The 23,918-nt window shown below is 40.8% G+C and overlaps 1 protein-coding gene across 2 annotated transcripts; it reads left to right on the forward strand.

Annotated features, from left to right (window-relative positions):
• Window positions 1-418: 418 nt before the first annotated feature.
• Window positions 419-22,008, forward strand: zranb1b (zinc finger, RAN-binding domain containing 1b). 2 transcript variants are annotated; one of them, XM_071480318.1, is made up of 10 exons: window positions 419-1,092; window positions 2,397-3,451; window positions 10,416-10,603; window positions 12,007-12,160; window positions 13,115-13,186; window positions 14,890-15,088; window positions 15,959-16,079; window positions 16,485-16,614; window positions 19,652-19,881; window positions 20,115-22,008. In XM_071480318.1, the coding sequence occupies exons 2-10, from the start codon at window positions 2,491-2,493 to the stop codon at window positions 20,331-20,333; spliced, it is 2,274 nt and encodes a 757-aa protein (XP_071336419.1). In that variant the 5' UTR covers window positions 419-1,092; window positions 2,397-2,490; the 3' UTR covers window positions 20,334-22,008. The 2 variants fall into 2 exon arrangements, with proteins under 2 accessions (XP_071336419.1, XP_071336420.1); XM_071480319.1 differs by lacking the exon at window positions 419-1,092 and adding an exon at window positions 1,140-2,042.
• Window positions 22,009-23,918: the final 1,910 nt, after the last annotated feature.

Here is a 23,918-nt window from a genome sequence, read left to right on the forward strand (position 1 = left end):
ATTTATTTATTTATTTTTTGCTTCTTCCCAATACTTGTGCAAACCCACAACTTTCATTTATTGTGCTTGTGTATCTCTGCGCAAAACACACTGGTGCTTGTGTCAATGACATCACGTAGGAGTGGGACGGCCCTTCCGTAAACAAGAGTTGCATACATGCATACATTTTCGCTGACGGAACAAATGACTGAGTAAAACGTACATTTCTGTCTAAGTTAAATTTCGGCTTCGGAGGGTATAGTTGCCTGTTAACAACAATAATATTAATAATATTAATATAGCAATAATTCAGCGCTGAGCCGTGTTTCTCCAGCTGTCATGCATTACTGCAGATTGCTTGCTGCAGTATTTTTACGATGACATCATCCCCTTACTCCCTTTGAAGGGATACCACGTGGTTGCTTGGGAGAGATGCAACAAATCGCGAAGGTCGAATTAAAAACAAACAAACTGTTACGAAGTGGGGCTGTGGACTAAAAGGAAATCCTCTCTAAACGGGGTTGTTATTAATGTTGACATTCGAGCCTGTTTTGGTTTCACGGAGCCTTTTAACGGTTGGGAATGAGAGACGTAGAATCTGATTGGTCAGTGTCGAGGGATACACGAAAATCAACCAATCAGCTTGCTCGGCAGATTCAGGTGGTGAATCCTGATCCTGCCTCTGAGTGTAACACGGCCCGGAGCTCTCTACTCTCCCTCGTAGTGTATTTTTCAGCCCTACCTCGGCTACTTCTCTTCCCCAGTGCCGCCATTAAAGCCCCTCCGCTTGGCGTTTGGACATCGGGAACAGGATAAAAAAAAAAAATGGTTTAAAAGCGTCAAAGCGGAAGACCGAGGGACGGGACGGGACTAGGGGTGGGGGGGGGTTTCTTACTCCGTGGTACTAATGGACCTTCAACTGCCAAGTAAACGGCGCCCCAAAGAAGTGGATATGCGGCGAGTGACGGACAAGTGAGAGAAGCCTGAGTTCGGATTGGAGTGGGTTTCTCCGGTTGGAGGGGAGGGGAGGGGAGGGGAGGGGGGGGCTCCGGGAAGCAACATTTGTTTTGGCTGCAGTGTGAAACTAAGGAGAGTAAACACAGCAAAGCAAAGGTAAGGCTTTCAGCGACCTGCTGACAGAGTTGACCAGGGCCTCCCAAGCGGTTACAGGCAAGATATTATCCCGTAATGTTAGCGAGCCAGCCAGCTAGCTTGGATGTAATTCCTTGGCTGGCAACCGCACGACCGCAGCCTAGTTGTCATGTAAGATAACTAAGCGCTAGCTCGCTCCGTGGCTCTGTTTACACACGATAATGAGTTCGTAGCTAGGTCATTAATCAAGTAACGCTTATTATCTGCAAATGCACACACGACTAAGTCAGCTTGTTGCTTATTCTAGCCGAGTTCTCTAATGTATGAATTGTATGTACGAAGCGATCTGTCACAAGTGTTTAACTGGTTGATTGTGACCATCGCGTCTGTCAAGCGTTGCTACGGTTCATGTGTGTTTTTAATATAATGTCGACGCTCTGCTGGCTTTGCCTACACGACCTGCAGCTCTCTCGCAAATGTGTTGAATTTCTCACGGCGTGTTGGTAAACTTGGAGGCGTGGTGTAAACACATCACAGCCGGCTCTCCCCCATGAGCTGCCTCAGCGGGCCAACGATAACTTTGTCTCATTATCTTTCCTCTCGCCAATAATGTTCAGAATGTCACACACGGGCACATGTGGTTTGGATTATTCAGTTTCATGTGGAGGTAATAGGCTTTGAGGGCGAATTCAATTTCAGTGCATCAGTAAGTGTCTTAACCAGTCACGCGCCTCCCTGCTGGGTGTCTGGTTTCATCTGCCCTTGTCTCTTGTTACCCTGCTCGGCTGTAGGGCACATTTGCCTGGTGTGTATGACTTACTGTGTGTGTGTGTGTGTGTGTGTGTTTAAAGCCAGTGTTAGGTCTTAACAGAAGTGTGGGAGTTCGGTGGTGCACTCTTCGTCCCTGCACTTTTGGCACTTTGTGGGTCTCCAAACATTGCTGCCATTTTTGGTACTGATCAATGCCAGAAGTAAGAGCAGACAGAGCTGTACATTTCTGCAAGTGACTGGTAGTGAATGACCAAATGGCTGAGTGACACACATGGCTGTAATGAAGAATGCTTTGCTTGAAATTTGTGTATTTATGCATTATTGGGAGTGATTTACCACTATAAACTTGAAAGGTTAAACGCTATACTGCACATTTGAGTGCAGATGCATTCCTCTTAAGTGCATTGTTTATCTTTTCACCTCTGCAATGCGATTGCCTTTGAATTATAGGATATTTTGATTTGTCTTTTCAGATCATGTAGTGTAGTCAAGTTCAATATGTTTACATTGACATTTTGCTAAAATATCCTGTATTTTTTTTTTTTGAATTCCAGTGTACTGCTTGCTGTGTGATCTCCTTGAGAGTGGATCTGCCGAGCGGAGAGCCCCTCTGAACGGCAGGAAGCCTCCCTCAGTGGCGGTGTGACGATGACCGAGCTGGTTGCCAAGTGGGCCTGTGAATACTGCACATACGAGAACTGGCCGTCAGCCATCAAGTGCACCATGTGCCGCGCTCAGAGGCCCAGTGGGAGTGCCATCATTACTGAGGAGCCCTTCAAGAGCAGCCCGGCTCTGGATGCCAGTCTGCACCAGTGGGACCCTGCAGACCTCAGCAACAGCCCACCCCAAGGGGGCTCCAGCTTACTTATTTGTCCGGACTCCAGTGCCCGACCCCGTGTCCGCATTGCTGATGTACCTGAGACTAGTAGCAAGTGGTCATGCCACATGTGCACCTACCTGAACTGGCCTCGGGCCATCCGTTGCACCCAGTGCCTGTGCCAGAGACAGCACGCTCAACAACAACACCATGGGCAACATGCAACCCATCAAGGACATCATACCCAGCAGCCATGCAGCCCTACAGAATCACCCCAGACCTCAGGCTCTGGATGCCGCCCTGCTCCCCTGGTCACCACTACAGACCCCTGTGAGGAATATAATGACCGTAACAGGCTCAACACTCATGCACAGCACTGGACCTGCACTGCCTGCACTTACGAGAACTGGGCCAAGACACATAAGTGTGTGGTGTGCGACCACCCCAGGCCGAATAGTCTACTAACTGAACCCATCAAATTGGCATCAGAGCCCGAGAGCCAACAACCTTCCTCAAAACTTAATGAACAGGACAGGGACAACAGGAGGGGTATTGTTGGGCAAGTAGTAGGGAGTGTGGTAGGTGGGGTAGGGGGTTGTAGCAGCAGCCAAAGGAGGTCTCCCCCAACCTCGAAACGGGAGTCAGAGATGAACATGGACTTTCAGAGGATTGAATTGGCGTCAGGGGCTGGGATTGGGAGCAAAGAGGAGCTGGAGGTGGATTTCAAAAAACTGAAGCAAATTAAGAACAGAATGAGAAGGACTGATTGGCTTTTCCTCAATGCCTGTGTTGGTGAGTTTCAAGAATATATGATTTTAATGAAGCATTTTTTGCTTGTTTTCCTTGTATCTTGTTGTATTATGAGGTGGGTAATGAGTCAACTGAATGATGTAAAGCAGACTAACACTGTGAAATGGGATTTCCCAGAATTTGTGAGAATGAATAATATAGTTGTACCATCTGCAAGGTAATTTGTTGCAATGCAGTTTATATAGCCAACGCAAGATGATTCTGAATCGCATCCTACTAAGACTGGTATACTGTATAACCTGAGAAATCCTCTGCATTTGGCTAGTGTAAAAGTTCCCTACACAAGCAGCAAGCGTCCGGCCACCCACACTGTAGACTGGTGAATGTGGAGTGGGAGTGAAGATGAACATTTTAAGAACAACTGCATTTTTTTCCTTCTCTCACACCACTATCTCACTCTTTCTCCTACGTTCGCCATGGCTATGTAGGGTTTGTTCTGCACACCCACTCAACCGCCAGTCCTTTTTCCCTATCTGTCTCTTTGACAAATCATTTTTCGGTGTTGCACTGACAGCGCAAATTTGACAGCCACATGTGCATTTGATCCCATTGAAGCCCTTCTTGTGATTAATAGTTTTACGGGTTGCCATGCTCTTACATTCCTTAAACCAAGGAATCGTTGGGTATGGAAAAAATATGACTGTAGTTAGTTTTCTTCTGGTCCTACACAGGGTCTCTTACTGCATGTGACATGATGAATTCACTCATGTCTGTGCCTCTTGTCCCCTCGAGGCCACGTCTCATCTGGTTACAATGTCTGATGTGAGTGGGTGTGATTTCTCTTAGCATTTTCAAGTGTTCACTCTCCCTATCAGATTGGAAGTGCCCCTTAATTTCTCCGCTGTCCCTTGAAGGAAATTAAATCCAAGCCAAGTCTGAAATCACTCCCTCTTTGCCACTAAGTTCATTATATCTGCTTTGGAAGATTTTAGGTCCTCAGCTATCAATTACTTTCATGATCATTATTTGCCTTTTATTTACTGAGTCAATCTTGCTGGAAAAATGGCTATTACAGTTTCCCAGAGCACAAGCAGACATTGGCATATTGTTTATTTTGAATGACCAACAGTCCAGTACCCAGAAATATTAACTTTACTGTCATAGAAAACAATGAGCATAGAATATTCACATTTGAGGAGCTGAAACCAGAAAATTCTGGCATATTTGGTGGATAAATGGCTTGAATGATTAAACAGTGATTAAAATAGACTAATTGTTTCAGCTCCGGAAATGTTCAGTGTTTGATTTTTTTGTCCTCAAATATTCCCACAATGGAATAAATAATGTAGTGTCCATTGTATACACACCGGTTTTTGCCAATAAAACCCATAATGCAATGTTTTGCCTTTGCCCATGAGATGACACTGACACTAATGTCTCAGTACATCTGACAGCAGCAACACAAGATGATTATTCAAAAGTATTTTATATCTAAATTTAATGCTCACTATACAGAAAATTACCAACTGTTAATTATGAGGCAGCTGCAATCTCAGAGGACATAGAGGGAGTGCATAGCTCAGATGTGTTGAGGACAGGCAAGCGTGTTTGTCCTGTGTTGCTGCTGGGCAGGTTTCCCTGTCGCTGACGTATAGACATAAGTGTTTGTAAACAGTGGCCCCAAAGTTCTGATAGGATGGAATCAATGCCCCAGTTTCCTAAAGGAGCCAACTGCACTAAAAATAGAATGACCCATGCAGCAGAAGCAAAAAAATAAAGAAGTCTTGGGCAACAGCAATGACCTTCGTCCCTCTAGTGTGGATGACCCTAGGCCAACTCCCTAAACTCAACTGATGTTGCTTACACACATGGTGTCTGTGGGCTCTTCTCTTTTCAACCCAGTCACAATGCATTACATTCTTATCCTGTTCATGAGGTTATAAACAGATTTGTGATTGTTCATCTGTTTTCAGAGGAGTGGCTTTCATGATGTTGCTTTTGAGGGAAAAGGCTGACGTTGCATGTCGACTCCCTCTGCTATTCCGCCTTCATAATTCTTGAAACCCGATGCTTGGGACTTTTTGATGAGTTTTTTTGATGAGCCACAAGTTGCCTTTTTGACTTGTCACTTGGGTCAGCCTTTAAATGCCCACTTGTATTTTTTGGCCCATTGTCAAGCCATCTTTTGCTTATCTAAGAAACTGCACATAATGACCAGGGTAAGGTGTGTTGGAAGTAGCCTTTCCAGAGAGATACAGCCTGTCACAAAGAAACACTAACATTTGTAGTAATGAATGATTAAAACAGGTAAATGACACTGGCTATATTAACATTAAGAATTCATTTTAAACCAAGCTAGCCTCTACTGTACAAAAACCTCTATTTTTTAACTTAGCAATTATTTTGAATACACATGGTCCTGCACAATCTAAATAAGTTTAATTTGGCCAGTGTTTCCTGTATAAATTTTGATCATATAAGTATTCTTCTGTTTAGAGGGTCTGGAGCCTTACTTATCACACGAGGGTGATAGATTGAGAAATACCCTTGATAGGTTGTCAGTCCATTTCAATGATAACATAGCCACTCACAGCCACTCGCACTCATGAATACCTTCATGCAGTTCAAAGTCTCTAATGCTCCTGGCTTAAGAATGTCAAAGGAAACAGGAGCATGGTCAAAGGAAGCCAATGTGAACACAGAGGGAATGTGCAAACACTAAACAATCCTGTGTCCTACTTTCTGGAAGGTGACAGTGCTAACTTGGGCTGAGTGATCCGGGACAAAAATCATATCTCAGTACTTTCAAAATTTTGGCTATGTATAGCCTTGAAGATATACATTCTCTGTGAAAAAGGTCTGTGATATGCACAGCAGAACAAATTATGAAAGCAGAACTGGCTAAGGACTGATTTCTGACTAAGGTTGGATACTGGTTAAATACAACAAATAGTATAAAATTTGCACTGACATCTGTTAACAAAGAAAAGTTATTTTCCACAAAGTAAGACAATGCATATATGAATGACCCTATTTTCTTCTCTACCTTATTTGCGTCTGACAGCCTTGTTGATCAGCTCCCTTGCTAGACTTACAGAGTAAAGTCGGGCTTCGTTATTAATACCAGCAGGAAGCCCAGCATAATCTCAAGCTACTTCCTCTAGAGACAGACACTTTAACATGTTATAGCAAGAAAAGCATGGGTGTAACTGATAGCAATTATAATGGCTCCAATAATTTCACATGTTTCAGTAAGAAATCTTAGTAAGCCAGCATAAACAATACCAAGAAACTTGCACGTAAATGCAGCGTTATTAATGACATGATGTGAAAAAAGCCTATATTCTTTTATTAATTTGTATAAATTGGGAAATCCCTGCAGATTGTTTGCCTTTTGAGATCTTTTGTAAAAGCTATTGGATCGGGACTGGGTTTACTGTAAATAACACCCATCATCCATCTTCACAACTAATAATGTGTCAGATTCAGCCCTCAGTGCTTACAGTTCTGCCAGTGGGGTGTGATAATTTCACTTGTCTCCACTGCAGGTTTCCGTGTTTCAGTAACTTTCTAGAAATGAGTGTCAGTATCCTGAAATGCACCAAAATGAGGCAAGCTGCTGCATTATTATAAATAATGGCAATGTGCATGTATTCATTCATTCGTGGAAACTGGTGAAATAATCTCAATGTATTTGCTTGTTTTAGGAAGTAATGGTAGTCAGAGGAAACTAAGAAGCCTTGTGTCCTTTCGCCTCGTTTAAATCCTAAATGTGGTGGACATGCTTAGTTCCACGGCTGCAACTAATGATGATTTTCATTATCAATTGAACTTACCAATTATTTTTTTGATTGGTCGTTTGTCTATAATTTCCCACAGACTGAGGTGTCACCTTCAGATGTTTTTTCAGCCCCAGCTTACTATCATGTGTGACTAAGAAAAGCATCAGAATCCTCACATTTTATAGAAGTTAGAAACTGCAAATATTTTACATACGGTAATTGCTTAAAAACCAAAAACCATTATTCATTTATCAAAATAGTTGTTAATTAATTTTTGTTGATTGAACAGTTGTAGCTGTACTTAGTTCAGCAAACCTTTGCAGGCCACTTACAGAATATGCTTATGGCACAGCAGAGAAACCCCAGATTATTTGAACATCCCAAAATCTGCTGTATTTTGTTATTTAACCAACAGCTGAGCAAGAACCTCACATGGTGGTGTGATACTCACTGAAGCGCCTGGTTGAGCTCATAAACCTACCAATTGCAAATAGACTTTAAAGTGCCAACATTTGTCTGATGGCTGTTGTTAATTTCACCATGATAGAGGTGACCACGCTCCACATGACTGGAGGAAAAGAACATGTACAATGTGGAGGAAAAAAAGACCAGCGCCACTTAGCCTGATCCACTCTCTTTCATCAGTCTGTCTTAAAGTGAACGCCTATTTGCATATTTGTGCCTGTTGTGATGTCTAAAGGATCTGTGAGTACAGTACTGACTGCAGGGCTACAGACACACCCACACTAATGGAGTGTTTTGTGGAAAGTGGTTGTGATCCCTCTCTATCACACTGCACTGCCATTGTGTAGCTTCTCTCTTCATCTCTCACACTGCTAGCCAGCTCCACATGGCACAGCGAGTCCTTCCACCCACTCCATGTCTCTCTGTCTCACTCATGCACAGATATGCAGCTGAGCATTGTGTGTGGTCCTTTGACATGAGAACAAAAGCTCAACAGTGTTTCATGCAGTCAAATGTACGAGAGAATACTACACGGGCATGTACTGTATATGCTAGAAATGGAAAGAGATGTTTTTTTGTTGCTGTGTTGCATTGAAATTATTGTACGTTTTCCAGGCTGATTTTATTTTATTCTGTTATAATAACACACTTGTCCATAGTTTATTCTCTGTCAACAGCTAATTACTTTGGCTTTATCTGACTGTGTTGCTGGTTTGATCTCAGTAACAAAGGCTGTTGTTGTTGCTGAAACTTAAAACAGACAACATTTTTTTGTGCAGATCATATAACCATCAACATTTAATTCTTAGTTGACTTTTATCAGTGCATGCTATTGCTTTGGTTTAGGAGTTAGACTAAAAACACCCCCATCCTCTGGCCTCACTATCACTCACACTCACTACATTTTTTTCTCATTCCTTCCTTCATTAAGACACAGAATTGATGGAAAAATATTATTTTCAGAACATTTTCAAATTTACAGTGTGTGAGGAGGAGGTTTTACTGCTGGATCACTGTAATAACTTACTTAGCATAACTCCAAAGCAAAAGTTAGTGTGTATAGTATGTTGCACACACTAAATTTGTTTCTGTAGTTTGAAGGTCTTGGTGAGTTGGTCAGTAGTTGATTTTGTGCTGTACATTCGCACTAGTTAGCAGTATTTAATGTTTGCACAAAAAAAAGCAAAGAAAATCCATCTGATTCAACACATCCCTCAACCCACATGCTAAAATCTAAGATCTGAAGATTAAGAGGGCAAAAAATAACTGACAGATTACAAAGTGGCCCCCTATTGTCTTTTCCCCTTGACTTCAAAGTCAGTGAAGCTGTTTCAGCTGTGACGGGAGATAAAGCACATTTTGGTCTCCAATATTTTATACTTTTTGGATGAGCAGAGAATGTCCTCTGCACAAGGTTGTTCTGAAGATAAGTCAATTTTGTATCCACTGTGCCAAGTCATGATGTGATTCTAACCTCACTGATCAATTGTTGTTTGCCAATTTCTTCTTTGATTTGTCCACAAAGCACTCATCATCTAAGCTACATGATGCAAACAAAAAGTAAACTGATAAACACCTTGGTTTTATTTATCAGATTTTTTTTTGATTTATATTCATCTTATGTTGTTAAATCAGTGTCTCAAGGTGGACCTCTTTTTTTTTTTTTTTTTCATTTTCTTTTTATTGAGCATCAACAATATTGTACATAGATAAACATACAGAAGGATCACAATGCTCCTATTTATATAATATAATAAACCCCCCCTCCCCACGAACATGTTGGGACACCAGTCCAAAAAAGAGAGAAAAAAAAAAAAGAAAGCACATACATGAGTTTGCCAACACTGAGGCTGTGCACAAAACAAGAAGACAAGGTTCACATGGATTTGATCACAATTTGATTACCTAAATGCTTCAACACCGGATCCCAGACAGAAAAGAATTTGTCCCTAGACCCCCTAAGAGTATGTTTTATCTTCTCTAATTGTATGAATTGTGTCAGGTCACTAAACCACACAGATACTTTGGGTGGATTTTTTGATTTCCAATGTAATAATATTCTTCTACGTGCAAGCAGCGTCGTAAAAGCAATTATATTTTTGTAACTTTTCCTTAATGTTGTATGTCTCCTATCTGTGGTACCAAATATGGCCATAGCTGCGTTGGGTTGAAGATCAATATTCAATGCTTCTGACAACGTTTTAAAAATGGTAGACCAGTAAGTTGCCAGGGCTGGACATGACCAAAACATATGTGTTAGATCAGCAGGCGTGTTTCGGCACCTGTCGCAGCTTGCATCTGTGTTTGGGTATATTTCAGCCAGTCTTGCTTTGGAGTAGTGAGTGCGATGTAGAATCTTGAATTGTATGATGCTTAATTTGGCACAGGAGGTACTGTCGTTTACTCTTAGAAGAGCGCTCTCCCATATCTCCTCTTCCAAGTCTTCCCCCAGCTCGTCCACCCAATCTGCTCTAATCTTTGCCAGAGTCGTGTTTTTAAAAGAGGTTATACAATTACTAATTCTTGAGATAAGTCCTTTAGTCTTGAGTGTGAATTTTAACAGATCATCTAAACCAGAAGGTGATGCTATGTATGGAAAGTTGGGATCATGATGTTGAAGGAAGTGGCGGATGAAGGTGGACTTCTAATTCAAAGCAAAGATATTCTTTTTGATCAAACTGTAAATCAAAACGTACCAAAAGAAAGTGTAATGTTGGGTATTAATGTGACCTTTTCCTTTCTCCCTATTTGTGTGACAGGTGTGGTGGAGGGCGACCTGGCGGCCGTGGAGGCCTACAAGTCATCAGGTGGTGACATTGCACGACAGCTAACGTCAGATGAGGTGCGCCTGTTAAATCGGCCCTCAGCCTTTGATGATGGCTTCACGCTGGTTCACCTAGCCATCCGCTTCCAGAGACAAGACATGCTGGCTGTGTTGCTGACGGAGGTCAGTACAGGCAACCTGTTACTGCTACTGAGGAATCAACTGTGAATTATTCTGAGTGACAGATACAGATTTTAAGCCTTTTCTCAGTCATTAGTCATGTTATATAACTCACATTTGTTTCTCATTCTCCCACTCCACCCGTATTCAAAACAAGGTTCAACAAAATTCTAAAGGTTGAGCATTAATAGTTTCGTGCATATTGTCAAGCTTTAAAGCATAAAACAAACAAATGCCTATATCAAGAAAAAAAGGCAAAACATTTAATCCAGTAGCAACAGATTTAATTTATTTAAATTTTTATTTAAGAGTAAGAATGTACCTGCATGACCAGGTGTGTGTATGCTAACTGTTAAAAAAAAAAAATAGGAGAACAAAAACTGTATTATATAAATTGGAGGGTATCTAGTGGAAATGACACCCTTGAATTGTGGGATAATTACAGCAATGCTTGTTTATGAGTCAGAGTTGATGCAGCTTTTTCTTGGGTAGCATGTTAATCTCAACATCCAATGAGATTAGCCAAGAGGAATTACAAGGGCAGTGGGTTTGTAGAGAGGAAAGAGGCTGGAATTCAGCCACACACTCATGTCTCTGTGCCTCCCTTTTCTGTCAAATGTACTGTAAACCAGATTTAAATGTGATAGACTTCCGTATGTTAATAATCATTCTATGTTGTCAGTGACTTTTTATATCCATTGTTTTGTTTGAAAAATATGGGTTCTCTGGTGTGCCCGTGTAAAAAAAAAAAAAAAAAAAAAAAAAAAACCTCAGCTAATGTGTGTGCATGTCTGCAGGGTGCATGTGCTGAGGTTGATAGCAGCTTGCTTGCTGTCAGCACTGTGATCCCAGATTGCCTCTCCTCCCACACTCAGTCACTGTTACAGCTTTTTTTCTGAGGGGGGTCAGTGAGCAACCACTGGATCATGCTCCGAGAATGCTTTAAAGCTGACGACTGCTCGAACACTGAACACAGACACGTCTCTTTTCATCCTCTTGTCCTAGAAGCAATTTGGATTAGATTAGTGAAAGTAAAATTAGCTCACCTACCCAAACACACAAAACAGTAATGGCTTTTGTGAGTGTTCAGACATGTAGAAAACTCTGCTAAATAAATTCTTAAGTCACCCAACACACAGAATTTCAACTCATTCCTCTGAACAGTCTTGTGACCTCTGGTATTGATTTCTTTTTTATGTTTTAAATATGCAGTTTGCATTGTACAAATAAACACAGCATGCAGTGAAACTACCCCAAAAGCTGGTTTTGTATCACTTAACACAGCTATGTTTTGGTTTTGTGGTTAGCTATGAAATACAACCTTCTGCAATTGCTATGCACTCAGCCTCTATCTCATACACTCTTCATATATGTAGAATTTATTTCCTTCCCATTATCCTCTCCAGGTATCTCAACAGGCAGCCAAGTGCATTCCAGCAATGGTGTGTCCTGAGCTAACGGAGCAAATCCGCCGTGAGGTAGCCGCCTCTCTCCACCAGCGCAAGGGAGACTTTACCTGCTACTTCCTCACAGACTTGGTGACCTTCACCCTGCCTGCAGGTCAGCACCTCATCAGCAAACAAATAAACAATTATGACCAAAACAACGACAGGCTGTCTACTCACAAAGTGATGGAAGTCATAACATGAATTCCAGAAGCTGACAAAGTGTACTTTCAGTACTTTTTGTATAAGGGGAAGTTAAAACTCTGTAGCTGAAGCAACCCAGTCTAGTCATCCCCTCTGGCTTTCCAAGTGTGTCATAGAGTTCTTGCTTTGTTTACTTGTGGCATATGAAATTGCTTGTTGTTCGGACGCTGAAGGGACATAATGCTACGGTTGTCTGCTTCCAACTGCCAGAAGACGGAGGCTACTTCTGGCTGACTGTTTGAGTATTGTTCTTGCATACTGAGTATACCAACTGCCAATGGTGCATGTCTCTAGCTCATAACAAAGCTATATTTAGCATTTTTGCCGATGTCTCTCTGTAAAATTACATGCATTCATTGCCATTTCTGTTGAATTTCATTGTTGGCAGTAGCTATTATAGTTCAGCCTGTTGCTGGTAGCTAAGCTAAGGATTTTTGTTATGCTGAGTGTTCAGGACAATGCAGACCTTGGCTTCTGGCCACTATAGAAAGCCATTCTGTTCAGTTCCACAAAGTCAATGCATTCATTTATTTTAGCTAAAGAATGAGCCACTGTGTTGACGAGAGATTGGAGCATGCAGTGAAAGCCAGTGGCTATTGTAGAAAGAACAAAACATGGTGGCTTGAGTTGAAATGAGCCTCAACAGATTTTCATTTCATTTCATTCATTTCATTTCTAGTGAGGCTTTTCAGTAATTTCAGTTAAGTGGTATAGTTAGTTGAAGTAGAGATGAACGCATTCATCAAAATAAAATAAATTTAAAAGTAAGTCTTGACTTTCCATGCACCTGTGTATCCTCTTACCCCCTCTGTTGATTTCTCTCATTAATTTCTCTTCCTTTTATTTCTGCTTTTTTTTGTTTCAGACATTGAGGACTTGCCTCCAGCAGTTCAGGAAAAACTGTTTGATGAGGTTCTAGACCGAGACGTACAAAAAGGTGAAATCTTTTCTCTATCAACTTCATGACTTAGTGTTGCAGTAACACCTTTCACACACTGTGTTTACATATTCACGCAACTGCTTTTGGATAGAGAGAGAGAAACCAGATCCAAGGTGACAACGGTGGTGTGGCAGCTTGGCAAACACAGGGAGCCCCTTCACAAACTGTATACTATAACAGGAAGGCTGCCGGGCACTGGCAGTGTTATATTACTTGTATTTTCCCTCTTGCCAACGTGGTGTTTTGCCTGCTGGTTTGTCATTCTGCCAGGAGGTCTGTATTTATCGTGTGTACCAGTTGCGTCGACCATAATCAGCCTAATTGAGTTTTAGGGATTTCTCTGATCCCTGTTGAATGATTATACTTCCTCTCAGCCCACACACGTGCACAAATATAAACACACATTGAAAAGGCATCACTTTTCTACAACACTCTTCCTTTCTTTAGCGCTGCTTACTTGCGTGACCTGTTTAATCAGCCCAATGTGTCAAAGGTTGGGGACTACAGGTAAAAGGGAGACAAATCCTTATGTCACCTTCAAGATCCTAAGTGTGTGTTTCCTTGTATTTAAGGAGTTTTGGCAGAAACATGAAATGCCCAAGTGAACAGAAAACCTTGCATCCTTGTTAAGGGATTAAGACCGGCTAACACCGCTTAAAACCTGATTACCTGGCTTTGTAAAACCTTCACCTCTCTAAAGCATGCATGATGTGCATCCATCAGAGGTTTTGCATGTTTGTATCCAGAATGAGTCAATACTTAGTCTCATTTAAATTGAACATAACCATATTGATGTTGTTTTGTTGTTGTTGTTTTTACAAACAAAAAAAGCTCAACTACTAAATAAATCACTTTCCACAGCTAAACAAAAGGTCATTTGTAATTTGAAACACATGGTCACAGTAGGAAAAGACAGAGCTCATTTGTCTCAGTGCTCCACTAAGCCAAAAGCTCCAACCCCCAAAAATATCTGTTAAAGTGGCTGCATTATATCATTAACAAGTTTCTATGAACAAATGACTGTAAATACATGTAAATATACCAACACTGCTAATAAATATTGTAGAAGGTTGGGTAGAGGTCTGTGTACTTACAGTGTACACTCACTTACACTCGGCATGCAACCATCACTGACTTCTACTTGCATTTAAAAAAAAAAACAACGTGCTGTTTTGTGTTTAGCCAGTTGCCTCATAATAACACTGAACGGAAGAAAAGCTCACACAGTGTTCTGTCTGTTCAGCTGCATGCAGCAATGCAGCTTAACAGAGACTGGTCTTCACATGGCAACAGATGACGCTTTCACTTGCACTTTGCAAGGCCTTTCTGCTATAAATATTAGCACGAACAGTGAGACATATCTGTGTCTGTACACTGTATATCGTCTGACTTCTCACAGTCATCAGGTTTTGTGGTGTAGATGCAGATCTATTTAGACGTTGTTATGTCAGTTCTGTTTTGACAGGTGTGAGTAGCCATTAACACTCTTCCAAACTGTCCTTTCAAATGCCATCACCTGTCTTGCAACCTTGAAAAAAAAAAAAAAAAAAACACTGTCGCCTCTATATAACCCCAGACAGCCTTTACTGCCCTAAAAGTTTTGCATTGTGTTCTCTTTGAGGCCAAAGTGCTAATTCAGCTGAAAGATTTTAAGGTTTAACAGTGAGATACAGCTCAACTTTTCCTCCCCTCTTGTTTAGAACTTGAAGAGGAATCTCCCATCATCAACTGGTCCCTGGAGCTCGGGACCAGGTTAGACAGTCGGCTGTATGCCCTGTGGAACCGCACGGCTGGAGACTGTCTGCTCGACTCTGTGCTGCAGGCTACATGGGGCATCTATGACAAGGACTCAGTGCTTCGCAAGACCCTCCATGACAGCCTGCACGACTGTTCTCACTGGTGAGGCCTGCAGACCAGGGACCAGGAGTGCAGATTGCAGTGTGTTACAGATTTGCAGTCTCAGGCATTTTGAAATGGTGTTTATTCAGTGAATAATGCTCCACACATCAATAATAGAAAAGTATTGACAGGAATTTCAGTCAGTGCTGGTGAGTTGGTGCTTTCTGCTTTTCAGGAGAATGATTTTAATTAGCCAACACCTTAATACGGGTAAACAAGGTGAATATACTGCATTTTGTAATATACACATATTTATACAGTCTGCATTATTTTTACACTAATTTCTTGATCAGTGGAGCATTAGGTTCCAATAACAAAACATCCACATCTCCTTCATGTTTATGCTTATACTCTAAGCATTCAGCTGAGTGTTTTACAGAGAAATGTTTATAAGAAGTGAGCAGGTTACGTTTTAGTGTCTCGCTCAAGGACACCAAAACAGCTGAAACACGATATTCAACAGTCTCAAGTTACGTTTTGTTTTCCTTTAGCATTGCATGACTATGTTGGAAATTGGGACATGTGGTTTAGAAGTTGGAATATTTACCCAGAATCCAAAGTCTGGATTGTTGGCTCATGCAGATATATCCGACTTTGATCTGGAAACTCTTGCTCCAGTTTAAAGTTGCAACAATTTAAAGCCCGAGCCTTGCTCTGCATGAACAAACCAGCCTGGTGTGACTAATGTCTAAGAAACTGGGGTTTTCAGTGAGAAAATTACTATTTTGATACAATGAGTCATTGCCATCCACCCTTACCTGCAACAGAGTTGGAGGAACTCAGTGAATAGCAGTGACATGTCTTTCTGCACAGAGGGGTCATATCATAAACAAAACGGTATATGTGTGTGTGTGTGTGTGTGGTCTGTAGGTTTTACACGCGCTGGAAGGAGTGGGAGTCGTGGTATTCCCAGAGCTTTGGCTTGCACTTTTCACTCCGGGAGGAACAGTGGCAGGAAGACTGGGCTTTCATCCTTTCTTTGGCTAGTCAGGTATGTGAACATTAAAGCAAACACATTAATATGGAGAACAGGAGCTTGAAGTGCTTAAAATGTGGCACACTAATGATGTATGAATTATGCAAGAAGCTTTACTGCTGTTACCACTCTGTACTTAATCTGTAATGCCTTCTGAAAGTGCATCCTGGCTGTCATCAGCACTTCTCTGCTTCTCACTGCTCTGCGTGACTTCACAGACTAAGTATTTGGGCGGGTTGTTATTATATCTGGGTGTGAAAGCGCAGTAATTGTGTGTGTTTTTCATGTTTTAATGTTTGGGAGTATGCTGAGGTAACTTGGCAGAGGGAATGTACAATATTCAAGAATCATTGTAATTGTAATTCCACCAACTGTGGCTTTCTAACTGTTTTTCCCTTTGTGTTATGTTTTCTTTTACAGCCAGGATCCAGTTTGGAGCAGACCCACATTTTCGTTCTTGCACACATACTTCGTAGGCCTATTATCGTCTACGGAGTGAAGTATTATAAAAGTTTCCGTGGCGAAACACTCGGGTACACCCGTTTTCAAGGTGAGCAGTGAGTTGACTGTTTGGACTGATGTTTTGGTCAAACATCGTTAAATGTTGAGTGCAGCTCTGTTCCAGTGGACGTAGGAGTAGACTTCCTTTGTGAAGTAGCTCCAGCCTACATGTGTCTGCATAGCTGACATAGCTGACATAACTGCCCCTCTGATCTGTCAGTAATTGCTATTTACAACATGCATCAGTCTAGTGTCGTTCGTTTAAGGGGTATTTTAGTACCGTAAGACTCAAAATAACACAATCAACAAAACAAAACACCCCCTTTGAGGAGCACATTCAGAAGTGCGATGCAGGAAAATGTTCCACACACACATCCAAACACATTGGAACATATGTAAACCATCAGAACCCTGAGTCAAACAATCCTATGGTCCACCTTTATTGCTAGCAGTAAAAGCAGTCTGGATTCAATTTGCCCGCTGAGTGACGCTGCACAGGGGATGATGAAAGCGCTCTATAAGGGCCAAGTGCTTGTGGTAAAGCCTGTCTGATGGATCAGTGATTTACTGTTGCCAGAAGCCAATGTAAAACACATAGAGGGAGGCGCCTATAGGGAGGGGAGGGGAGTTAAAGTGGTGACCAAGAGAAGCCAGTAAAAACACAATTGTTACTGGGAGAGGAGAGCAGCGCTACAGAGGCTTCTCAGTTACAGAGGTATTCATGAGGTGTGAGTCATGGAACTGAAGAAATGCCAGACACAAATACTGTCTGTATTGTGTTTTGTGCATTGCACTACAGTCATGTAATGTTTACTACATTACACTTAACACTAAAATTGTATTAGTCATGACACTTTGAGATGGATGAACTAGGACAAATTAATTATTCATTATAAATTCTAAGTGATAAGTCACACTTGATCTAACTATGCAATTCCTTATTATTTGTCCAATATGTATTTACTTATAATTACTGCATGGTCAGCACTGGTCAGTGACTGAACACCTGTATCATACATCATTACCATGTCATATTCAGCTAGTTCACTGTCCTGTTTACTGTCCTGGATGAACTTGGCAGCTCCATCTCCTCATCTCCAGAGCTCACTACTGACCATCCACCAGGGATGTCACTGTGGAGCTTGCCAACCAGACAGGCTGGTAACCCAGTATGTCCTCACACTTGTTCAAGGTGTTGACCTGACAAGAGCCCAGGGAAACAAGCACCAGCTGCTCAGCTGCCTTCTCCTTCCACCTTGATCATAGGTTACACCATCATCAGGAGAAATCATCAAAAACCTGTTTCTTCCTGGGTGCAAAACGCTTGGGATATAACAGATTCCGACAATGTTTAACACTCATCCCCATGTAGAAGCCATTATTATCCATGTCAGTACAAACAACACTCATCAGCAGTCAGAGCTACTGAAGCAGGACTTTTGTGATTTAATGATGTGAAATGGTCCAACAGGCGTGTTCTACTCTCCGGTCCACTCTCCACAATCAACCGAGGATGTTTTTTCCTGATTGTGGTTGTGATTGAAGTTTAAATTCCTGGTTATATACTGCATGTCGAACATCATGTATGCTCAGAGCGGTTTTGTTTTTTTAGCCCAAATTGCCAGGAACAGATGAAAGTGAGCATCACTCAGCCACTATTGTTGGTCCCACGTCCACTGATCCACTGCTTTTTACACATTCAATCACTCCATCCTCTTAGACCACCTTAAGCATGTTGTTGGCATTCAAGGACAAGCCCCTCAGAGGTTTGACTCCTACCCCCAACACAGATCAGCTTCTGTTAACATTTGATAAAGTGTCCTCTTCCTCTTTACCTGTCTCCCGTTGAGTACCACAGGGCTTCATATTAGATCCTTTTTTATTTTCCCTATACACGCTTCCTTTGAGGTCTGTTTTCTGAAAATACATTCCCTATCATTGTTACGCCGACACCCAGCTGTACCTCCTGCTGAAACCTTTTTTTGATCCATGCTAACTCCCTTCCAAACTACATTGGGGTTGTAAAATCCTGGATGGCAAAAAGCTTCCTACAGCTAAACCAGATTAAGTGAGGTCCTAATCGTTGGCCCTGCAGACTGGTCTGCAACCACAATTATCACCCTTGAGCATCAGCTCTGGCCTCTTCCATCTTAGAGCAGTTGCAAAATTTAAATCATTCCTGTAAAAGATATGGAGACTATAGTTCATGCTTATATGTCCTCTCTCTGCAACTATTGCAGTTCTCTCCACGTAGGAACCAGTCAGTCAGATTGATCTCGTCTGCAGCATGTTCAAAATGCAGCAGCAAGACTCCTCACTTATACCAACAAGAGAGACCAGATCTCCCCTGTGCTGGCCTCTCATCACTGGTTTGCTGTGATGTATAGAATTGGTGTTCTTTTGTTTTTAAAAGCACTGCATGGACTGGCACCAGGTTACATCTCTGCAATGCTCACCCATTATTTCACCTCCAGACCCCTCAGACCTGCTGACCAATCATTGTTCTCCATTCCATACACCCAGTTAAAATCCAAAGGTGACTGAGCATTTTCCATTGTTGGCCCTCAACTGTGAAATAGTTTGCCACTAACATTCAGCTCTTCCCCCTCCAGTGATCTTTAAAACCCATCGAAAGACTCATCTCTTTTCTCTTTCCTTAAATTAGTCATCATAAATACATGACTCATCACAATCAAGCTTTTATTTGTTTGTATTTTATTTGTCTGTGCAATGCTGTTGCGTTATGATTTTATTCAGATAATCTATGCTTTTATTAATTTACCTATATCCTCTCATTGATGTCTTTGATTATCAGCATGTATTCGATTAATCCTGTGTTTTTTATTTGATTGTAATCATCAATCTTTGACTAGGGTTTGTTGTTTTTTTTTAAATGTGCTCTATAAATAAACTGATCTGACCTGACTGTAATTACACCTGTAAAACTGGTTTCAAAAAAATAGCAACACTCAAACAATATGTTGCACAACAGAGATACATGGATACAAGTACACACCATATAATGAGTTGAATGTAAATCGACATTAAAATAAATTCTCCCTGTCTTCGTCCTCCTCTCCTTCCAGGTGTGTACTTGCCCCTTTTGTGGGAGCAGAGTTTCTGCTGGAAGAGCCCCATCGCTCTGGGCTACACACGGGGCCACTTCTCAGCACTGGTGGCCATGGAGAACGACGGATTCGACAATCGTGGCGCGGGCGCCAACCTTAACACAGACGATGACGTGACCGTCACGTTCCTGCCGCTGGTCGACAGCGAGAGGAAGCTGCTTCACATTCACTTCCTCTCAGCGCAGGAAGTAAGCATCTCACACACTGTGTCTACAGATTTCTTATTTGTCTTTTCAAATTTAGCTTATGATTGATGTTTTCTGTTAGGAGGATGAAACTTGTGTACTTGAAAGCTTCTTTGTGTCAACAGTAGTTTAAGAGAATTTAAAAGTGGTTCAGAAGGGGAGTATATGATATTCTGAGTTCAGACTAGTCTTATGGCTCCCTCTGATTGTTATATTTGTTTCCTCGTGTCCCTCAGATGGGAAATGAAGAGCAACAGGAGAAGTTGCTGCGGGAGTGGTTGGACTGTTGTGTGACCGAGGGCGGAGTCCTGGTGGCCCTTCAGAAAAGCTCCCGCCGCCGCAACCACCCGCTCGTCACCCAGATGGTGGAGAAGTGGCTGGACGGCTACCGACAGATCCGACCCTGCGCCTCTTTGTCTGACGGTGAAGAGGAGGAAGACGACGAGGACGAGTGACAAAACTGAAGTGGGGGGGGGCAGGACTCCTCCCCCTCCTTCCTCTTACAATTTTACTTTAATTTTCTTTTTTTCTTTTTTTTTTCCTTTCCTGACACAGACAAACTGTGAAAGCCTTCAGGGGAGGACAGGGAACCACAAGCCCCCACCCACCTTTCACCTGACAAGAGACACTGCTTCTCTTCTATTACAGGCAGTCGGACAGAAAATACATTCAACACTTAACTCAGACTAACCTGAGACTGACAAACCCCACTGCTGCAAAGCACAGATCCGGGGAGAGAATAAAGGTTTACGAATTCAGATGACCTGTTGATTTAATGTAAAGGAAAAAAGGAAACTTTATCCATAGATGTAAATGCATGTGGTTGTTTTAAAAAAAAAAAGAGTATAAGGAAATATACCAGCAAATCAACACTTTATATCCGATCAGTATGGGCACTGACAAAAGCACACTTCCAAATTGATTTTATGATGTTTTTTCCAGTTGTAAAAGAGTTGGCTTGTTTAGCATTTTGGTTTTGGACAGGCAGGGACAAAGCCAATAAATATCATTATCTTTAGAGAACCAGAGATTGTGTAATAATAAATGACTTTAATCCTTATTACAAAGCACTGCACATTTATTAAAACATTTCTATATAAATACAGTATCATTGCTTGAATTAAGGTCATTATATGAAGCTCTTGAAAAGGGAGATTTTCTCTTTACAAGTCAAATCTACACTCACTAAGGTTTAGCACACAAACATTCATGTTGGATCTTTGGTTTACCTTTTTTCAGACTGACTGAACTGAGAAGGTGCGTGTGTGTGTGTGTATGTGTGTGTGTGTGTGAGCGAGCGAGCGTGCATTTATGTGTGTGTGCATGTGTGGTTTTTCTTCTCTGAACTTTCTCTACATATTTATTGTTTGGAAACTTATTTGAGCTAATAAGAGCTTTCTGTATATATTTTTCTCTTTTTTTGTGGTTTTGTTAATTATTCTCTCAATCTTGATGAAGACATGTTGCACAGAAACACTGTTGCTGTGAGGAAAGAACCAACCATGACCATCAGTGAAAAGTTTACTTAGGTTGTTGCGTGCAATTTAGTACCTCATTTGGATGCCTAAAATCTGGTGCTTTTGTTTTTTGGGGGGCAGGCAGGTGTGGGAGCGAGACACATTCAATGTCAACATAAACCCAGAGTCACGCTTGTCTCGTTGTTGTCTCCTACTTCCTTTTTTGCCCCCTCTTTCCTTGCAGCATTTGTCAGTCACCCTCACGGTACATGTCAGTTCACCTCTGTAACGCCTATTTGTTGTCATTATGTGAAAACATCTTTAAGTTCTTGATTAAGGTTGTTGTGAAAGACTGCAACATATAAAACCAAAGCTGACAAAAAAGAAAAAAAAAAACAAAACACAAGTTTTCGTTACCTTTTTTGCTGTGAATGTTTGCATTTTGTGTTTTCTTGCCATTGCGTACTGTAACCTCTTTCGTGTTTCATTTGAGTCATACATGTTTTGAGCATCACCTGTATGTTGCTTTGTATTTATGCAATAGTTGCAGTTGTGACTATGATGGTTTGTGGATTTAGGCCTGACTTCACTATACAGAGTGTAACGCAAAGAACAAGTAAAATAAGGAAAAAAAAATAAAAATAAAGGAAACCGTTTTGAATGTCAAACTAAACTGTTTCCTGTCTATATTCTTAGTTACTAATTCTGCTATTTCATGTATCAGCCAGTACTTTTTGCTTTACATGTTTTCAGATTAGAAACGCATCACAAGCTCCTCTGACGCATGTTTCTGACTTCATGTGTTAAGGTTTGTAGCACTCTCTAGTGGATAAAAGCTTGTGACACTTCTTAGTATACACAGGTCACCTGTTAACTGAAGATCAACAAGAAATGTTGACATAAACTTTACTTTAAACCCCTCCCCCAATAAGTATTTATAAACAGTATATAAACAATTAATAAATGGTTTACACCATACACACTATGATGTAGCTTTACACAGATATAAGAACATATATTAAAGAGTTTATTGATTAATTTGTCAATAATTATACATTTCTCCCATGAAGCATTTGTAACTGGTGTAAAAACATTTAATGAATGATGAGATCATTTTCTTATTCGTGATTATACACATGAAGGAATCCTTACACTGTGTTATAAAGCGTTTATTAACTGTTTCTGTACATGTACAAATTATCTAAGGAAAGTGTTTAGAAATGTGTTGACTAGTCATGAAGACATGATGAGCTTGAAAGCCTATTCTTGACCTTGGAAATGGGGCTAAGGTTTGTAGGGGCTGCTTTCTTAATTGTCTGGACCATAAAATGTCAGGAAACACTGGCAAATACCCATCACACGACTAGGAAAACCAGCAAATATTCACACTGGTCAAACTGGAAGCAGTGAAGCTTTGACAGTTTTTGATTAAAAATGACTGAAGGATTAATCAGTTACCAAACAAGCTGCCAGTTACTTTCCTATTGATTGACTAATTGATTAATTGACTAATCATTTCAGCTCAGGTAGTTAGGAAAAAATTCTTGACTCAAGGTCAACTTGTTCAATTTCTTCCAGAGCTTTCAGCTACATCTCATGGTCTTCCTTGGTGTATAGAGTTTGCTTGGTTGTCACAGGGAGTGAGGGGAAAGTATTTACAAAAAATAAATACTTCATTAATAAGTGTGACAAACATGATAATATTATTAGTAAAATAAATAAATACTCCATATTTCATATTAAGTATGAAGGCATATTTTATACTTGTGTGTTGTATTTGTCAGTCAATCATTTACTGTTTATACACCAGTTACAGACGATTACAACAGTAGACAAATACATCAACAAATAATTTAAGTGTTCTTATATCTGCTTACAATATTACAGTAGCACATTGCATTAATAAAAGAAAAAAAAAATGGAGACCTTATGTCATAAATATGAGCTAATGTAGTGTAATTGGACAGGAGTTGGAGCACTTCAGAACTTGCCTGAGAATCATCAGGTTTTTAAGATATCTTAAAATAATTATGTATATAAAATAATTCAGTGACGGTTCTTAGTACATCCAATGGTTCACGGCAAAAAAGGAAATCAAACTGTCAATAGCTAATTTGGCCTAATTAGTGTCCCAAAATGTAAACAAATTTAAGCTAAACTATTGTACCATTATAATTCCTATTTCCTGTAAAAGTTTATTTGTTCTGATCTGTTGAACAAATTAAGAAGTTTAACATTTAATGTACCATTTTCCAAAACACTTTATTGAACACTTGCTTTTAATAATCTTTTCTTGTGATTATGAAATCTTTTCTAATTAATTATGAAATAGTGAGTCATAATTATGAGCTACAGAAGTCATAAGAATAAGATAACCTTGTTTTCTTTTGTGAATGCACTGCGCTCCTGAACAGTTTATCATGTTACCTGCAATAACTGATTTTTTGGCCACTTGATGGCAGCAGACACGAGCTGTAAACAGAATATGAAAGATTCGATATGCTGACAAACAGTTGCCTGTATGAACACATCCAGCAGCTAAGGAGCCACTCAACTGGATTCCTATAAGAGAAGTGAGAGTGA

This window comes from Trachinotus anak, unplaced genomic scaffold (genome assembly GCF_046630095.1).
Source record: "Trachinotus anak isolate AG129_WGS33_773 ecotype Australia unplaced genomic scaffold, CSIRO_AGI_Tana_v1 ptg000007l, whole genome shotgun sequence".
NCBI classification, from domain to species: domain Eukaryota; kingdom Metazoa; phylum Chordata; class Actinopteri; order Carangiformes; family Carangidae; genus Trachinotus; species Trachinotus anak.

Coding starts and splice junctions, on each gene's coding strand:
- zranb1b (XM_071480318.1), top strand. CDS start 2,491: ATGACCGAGCTGGTTGCCAAGTGGGCCTGTGAATACTGCACATACGAG. Junction 3,452..10,415: donor TTTCCTCAATGCCTGTGTTG/GTGAGTTTCAAG, acceptor TTTGTGTGACAG/GTGTGGTGGAGGGCGACCTG. Junction 10,604..12,006: donor TGGCTGTGTTGCTGACGGAG/GTCAGTACAGGC, acceptor TATCCTCTCCAG/GTATCTCAACAGGCAGCCAA.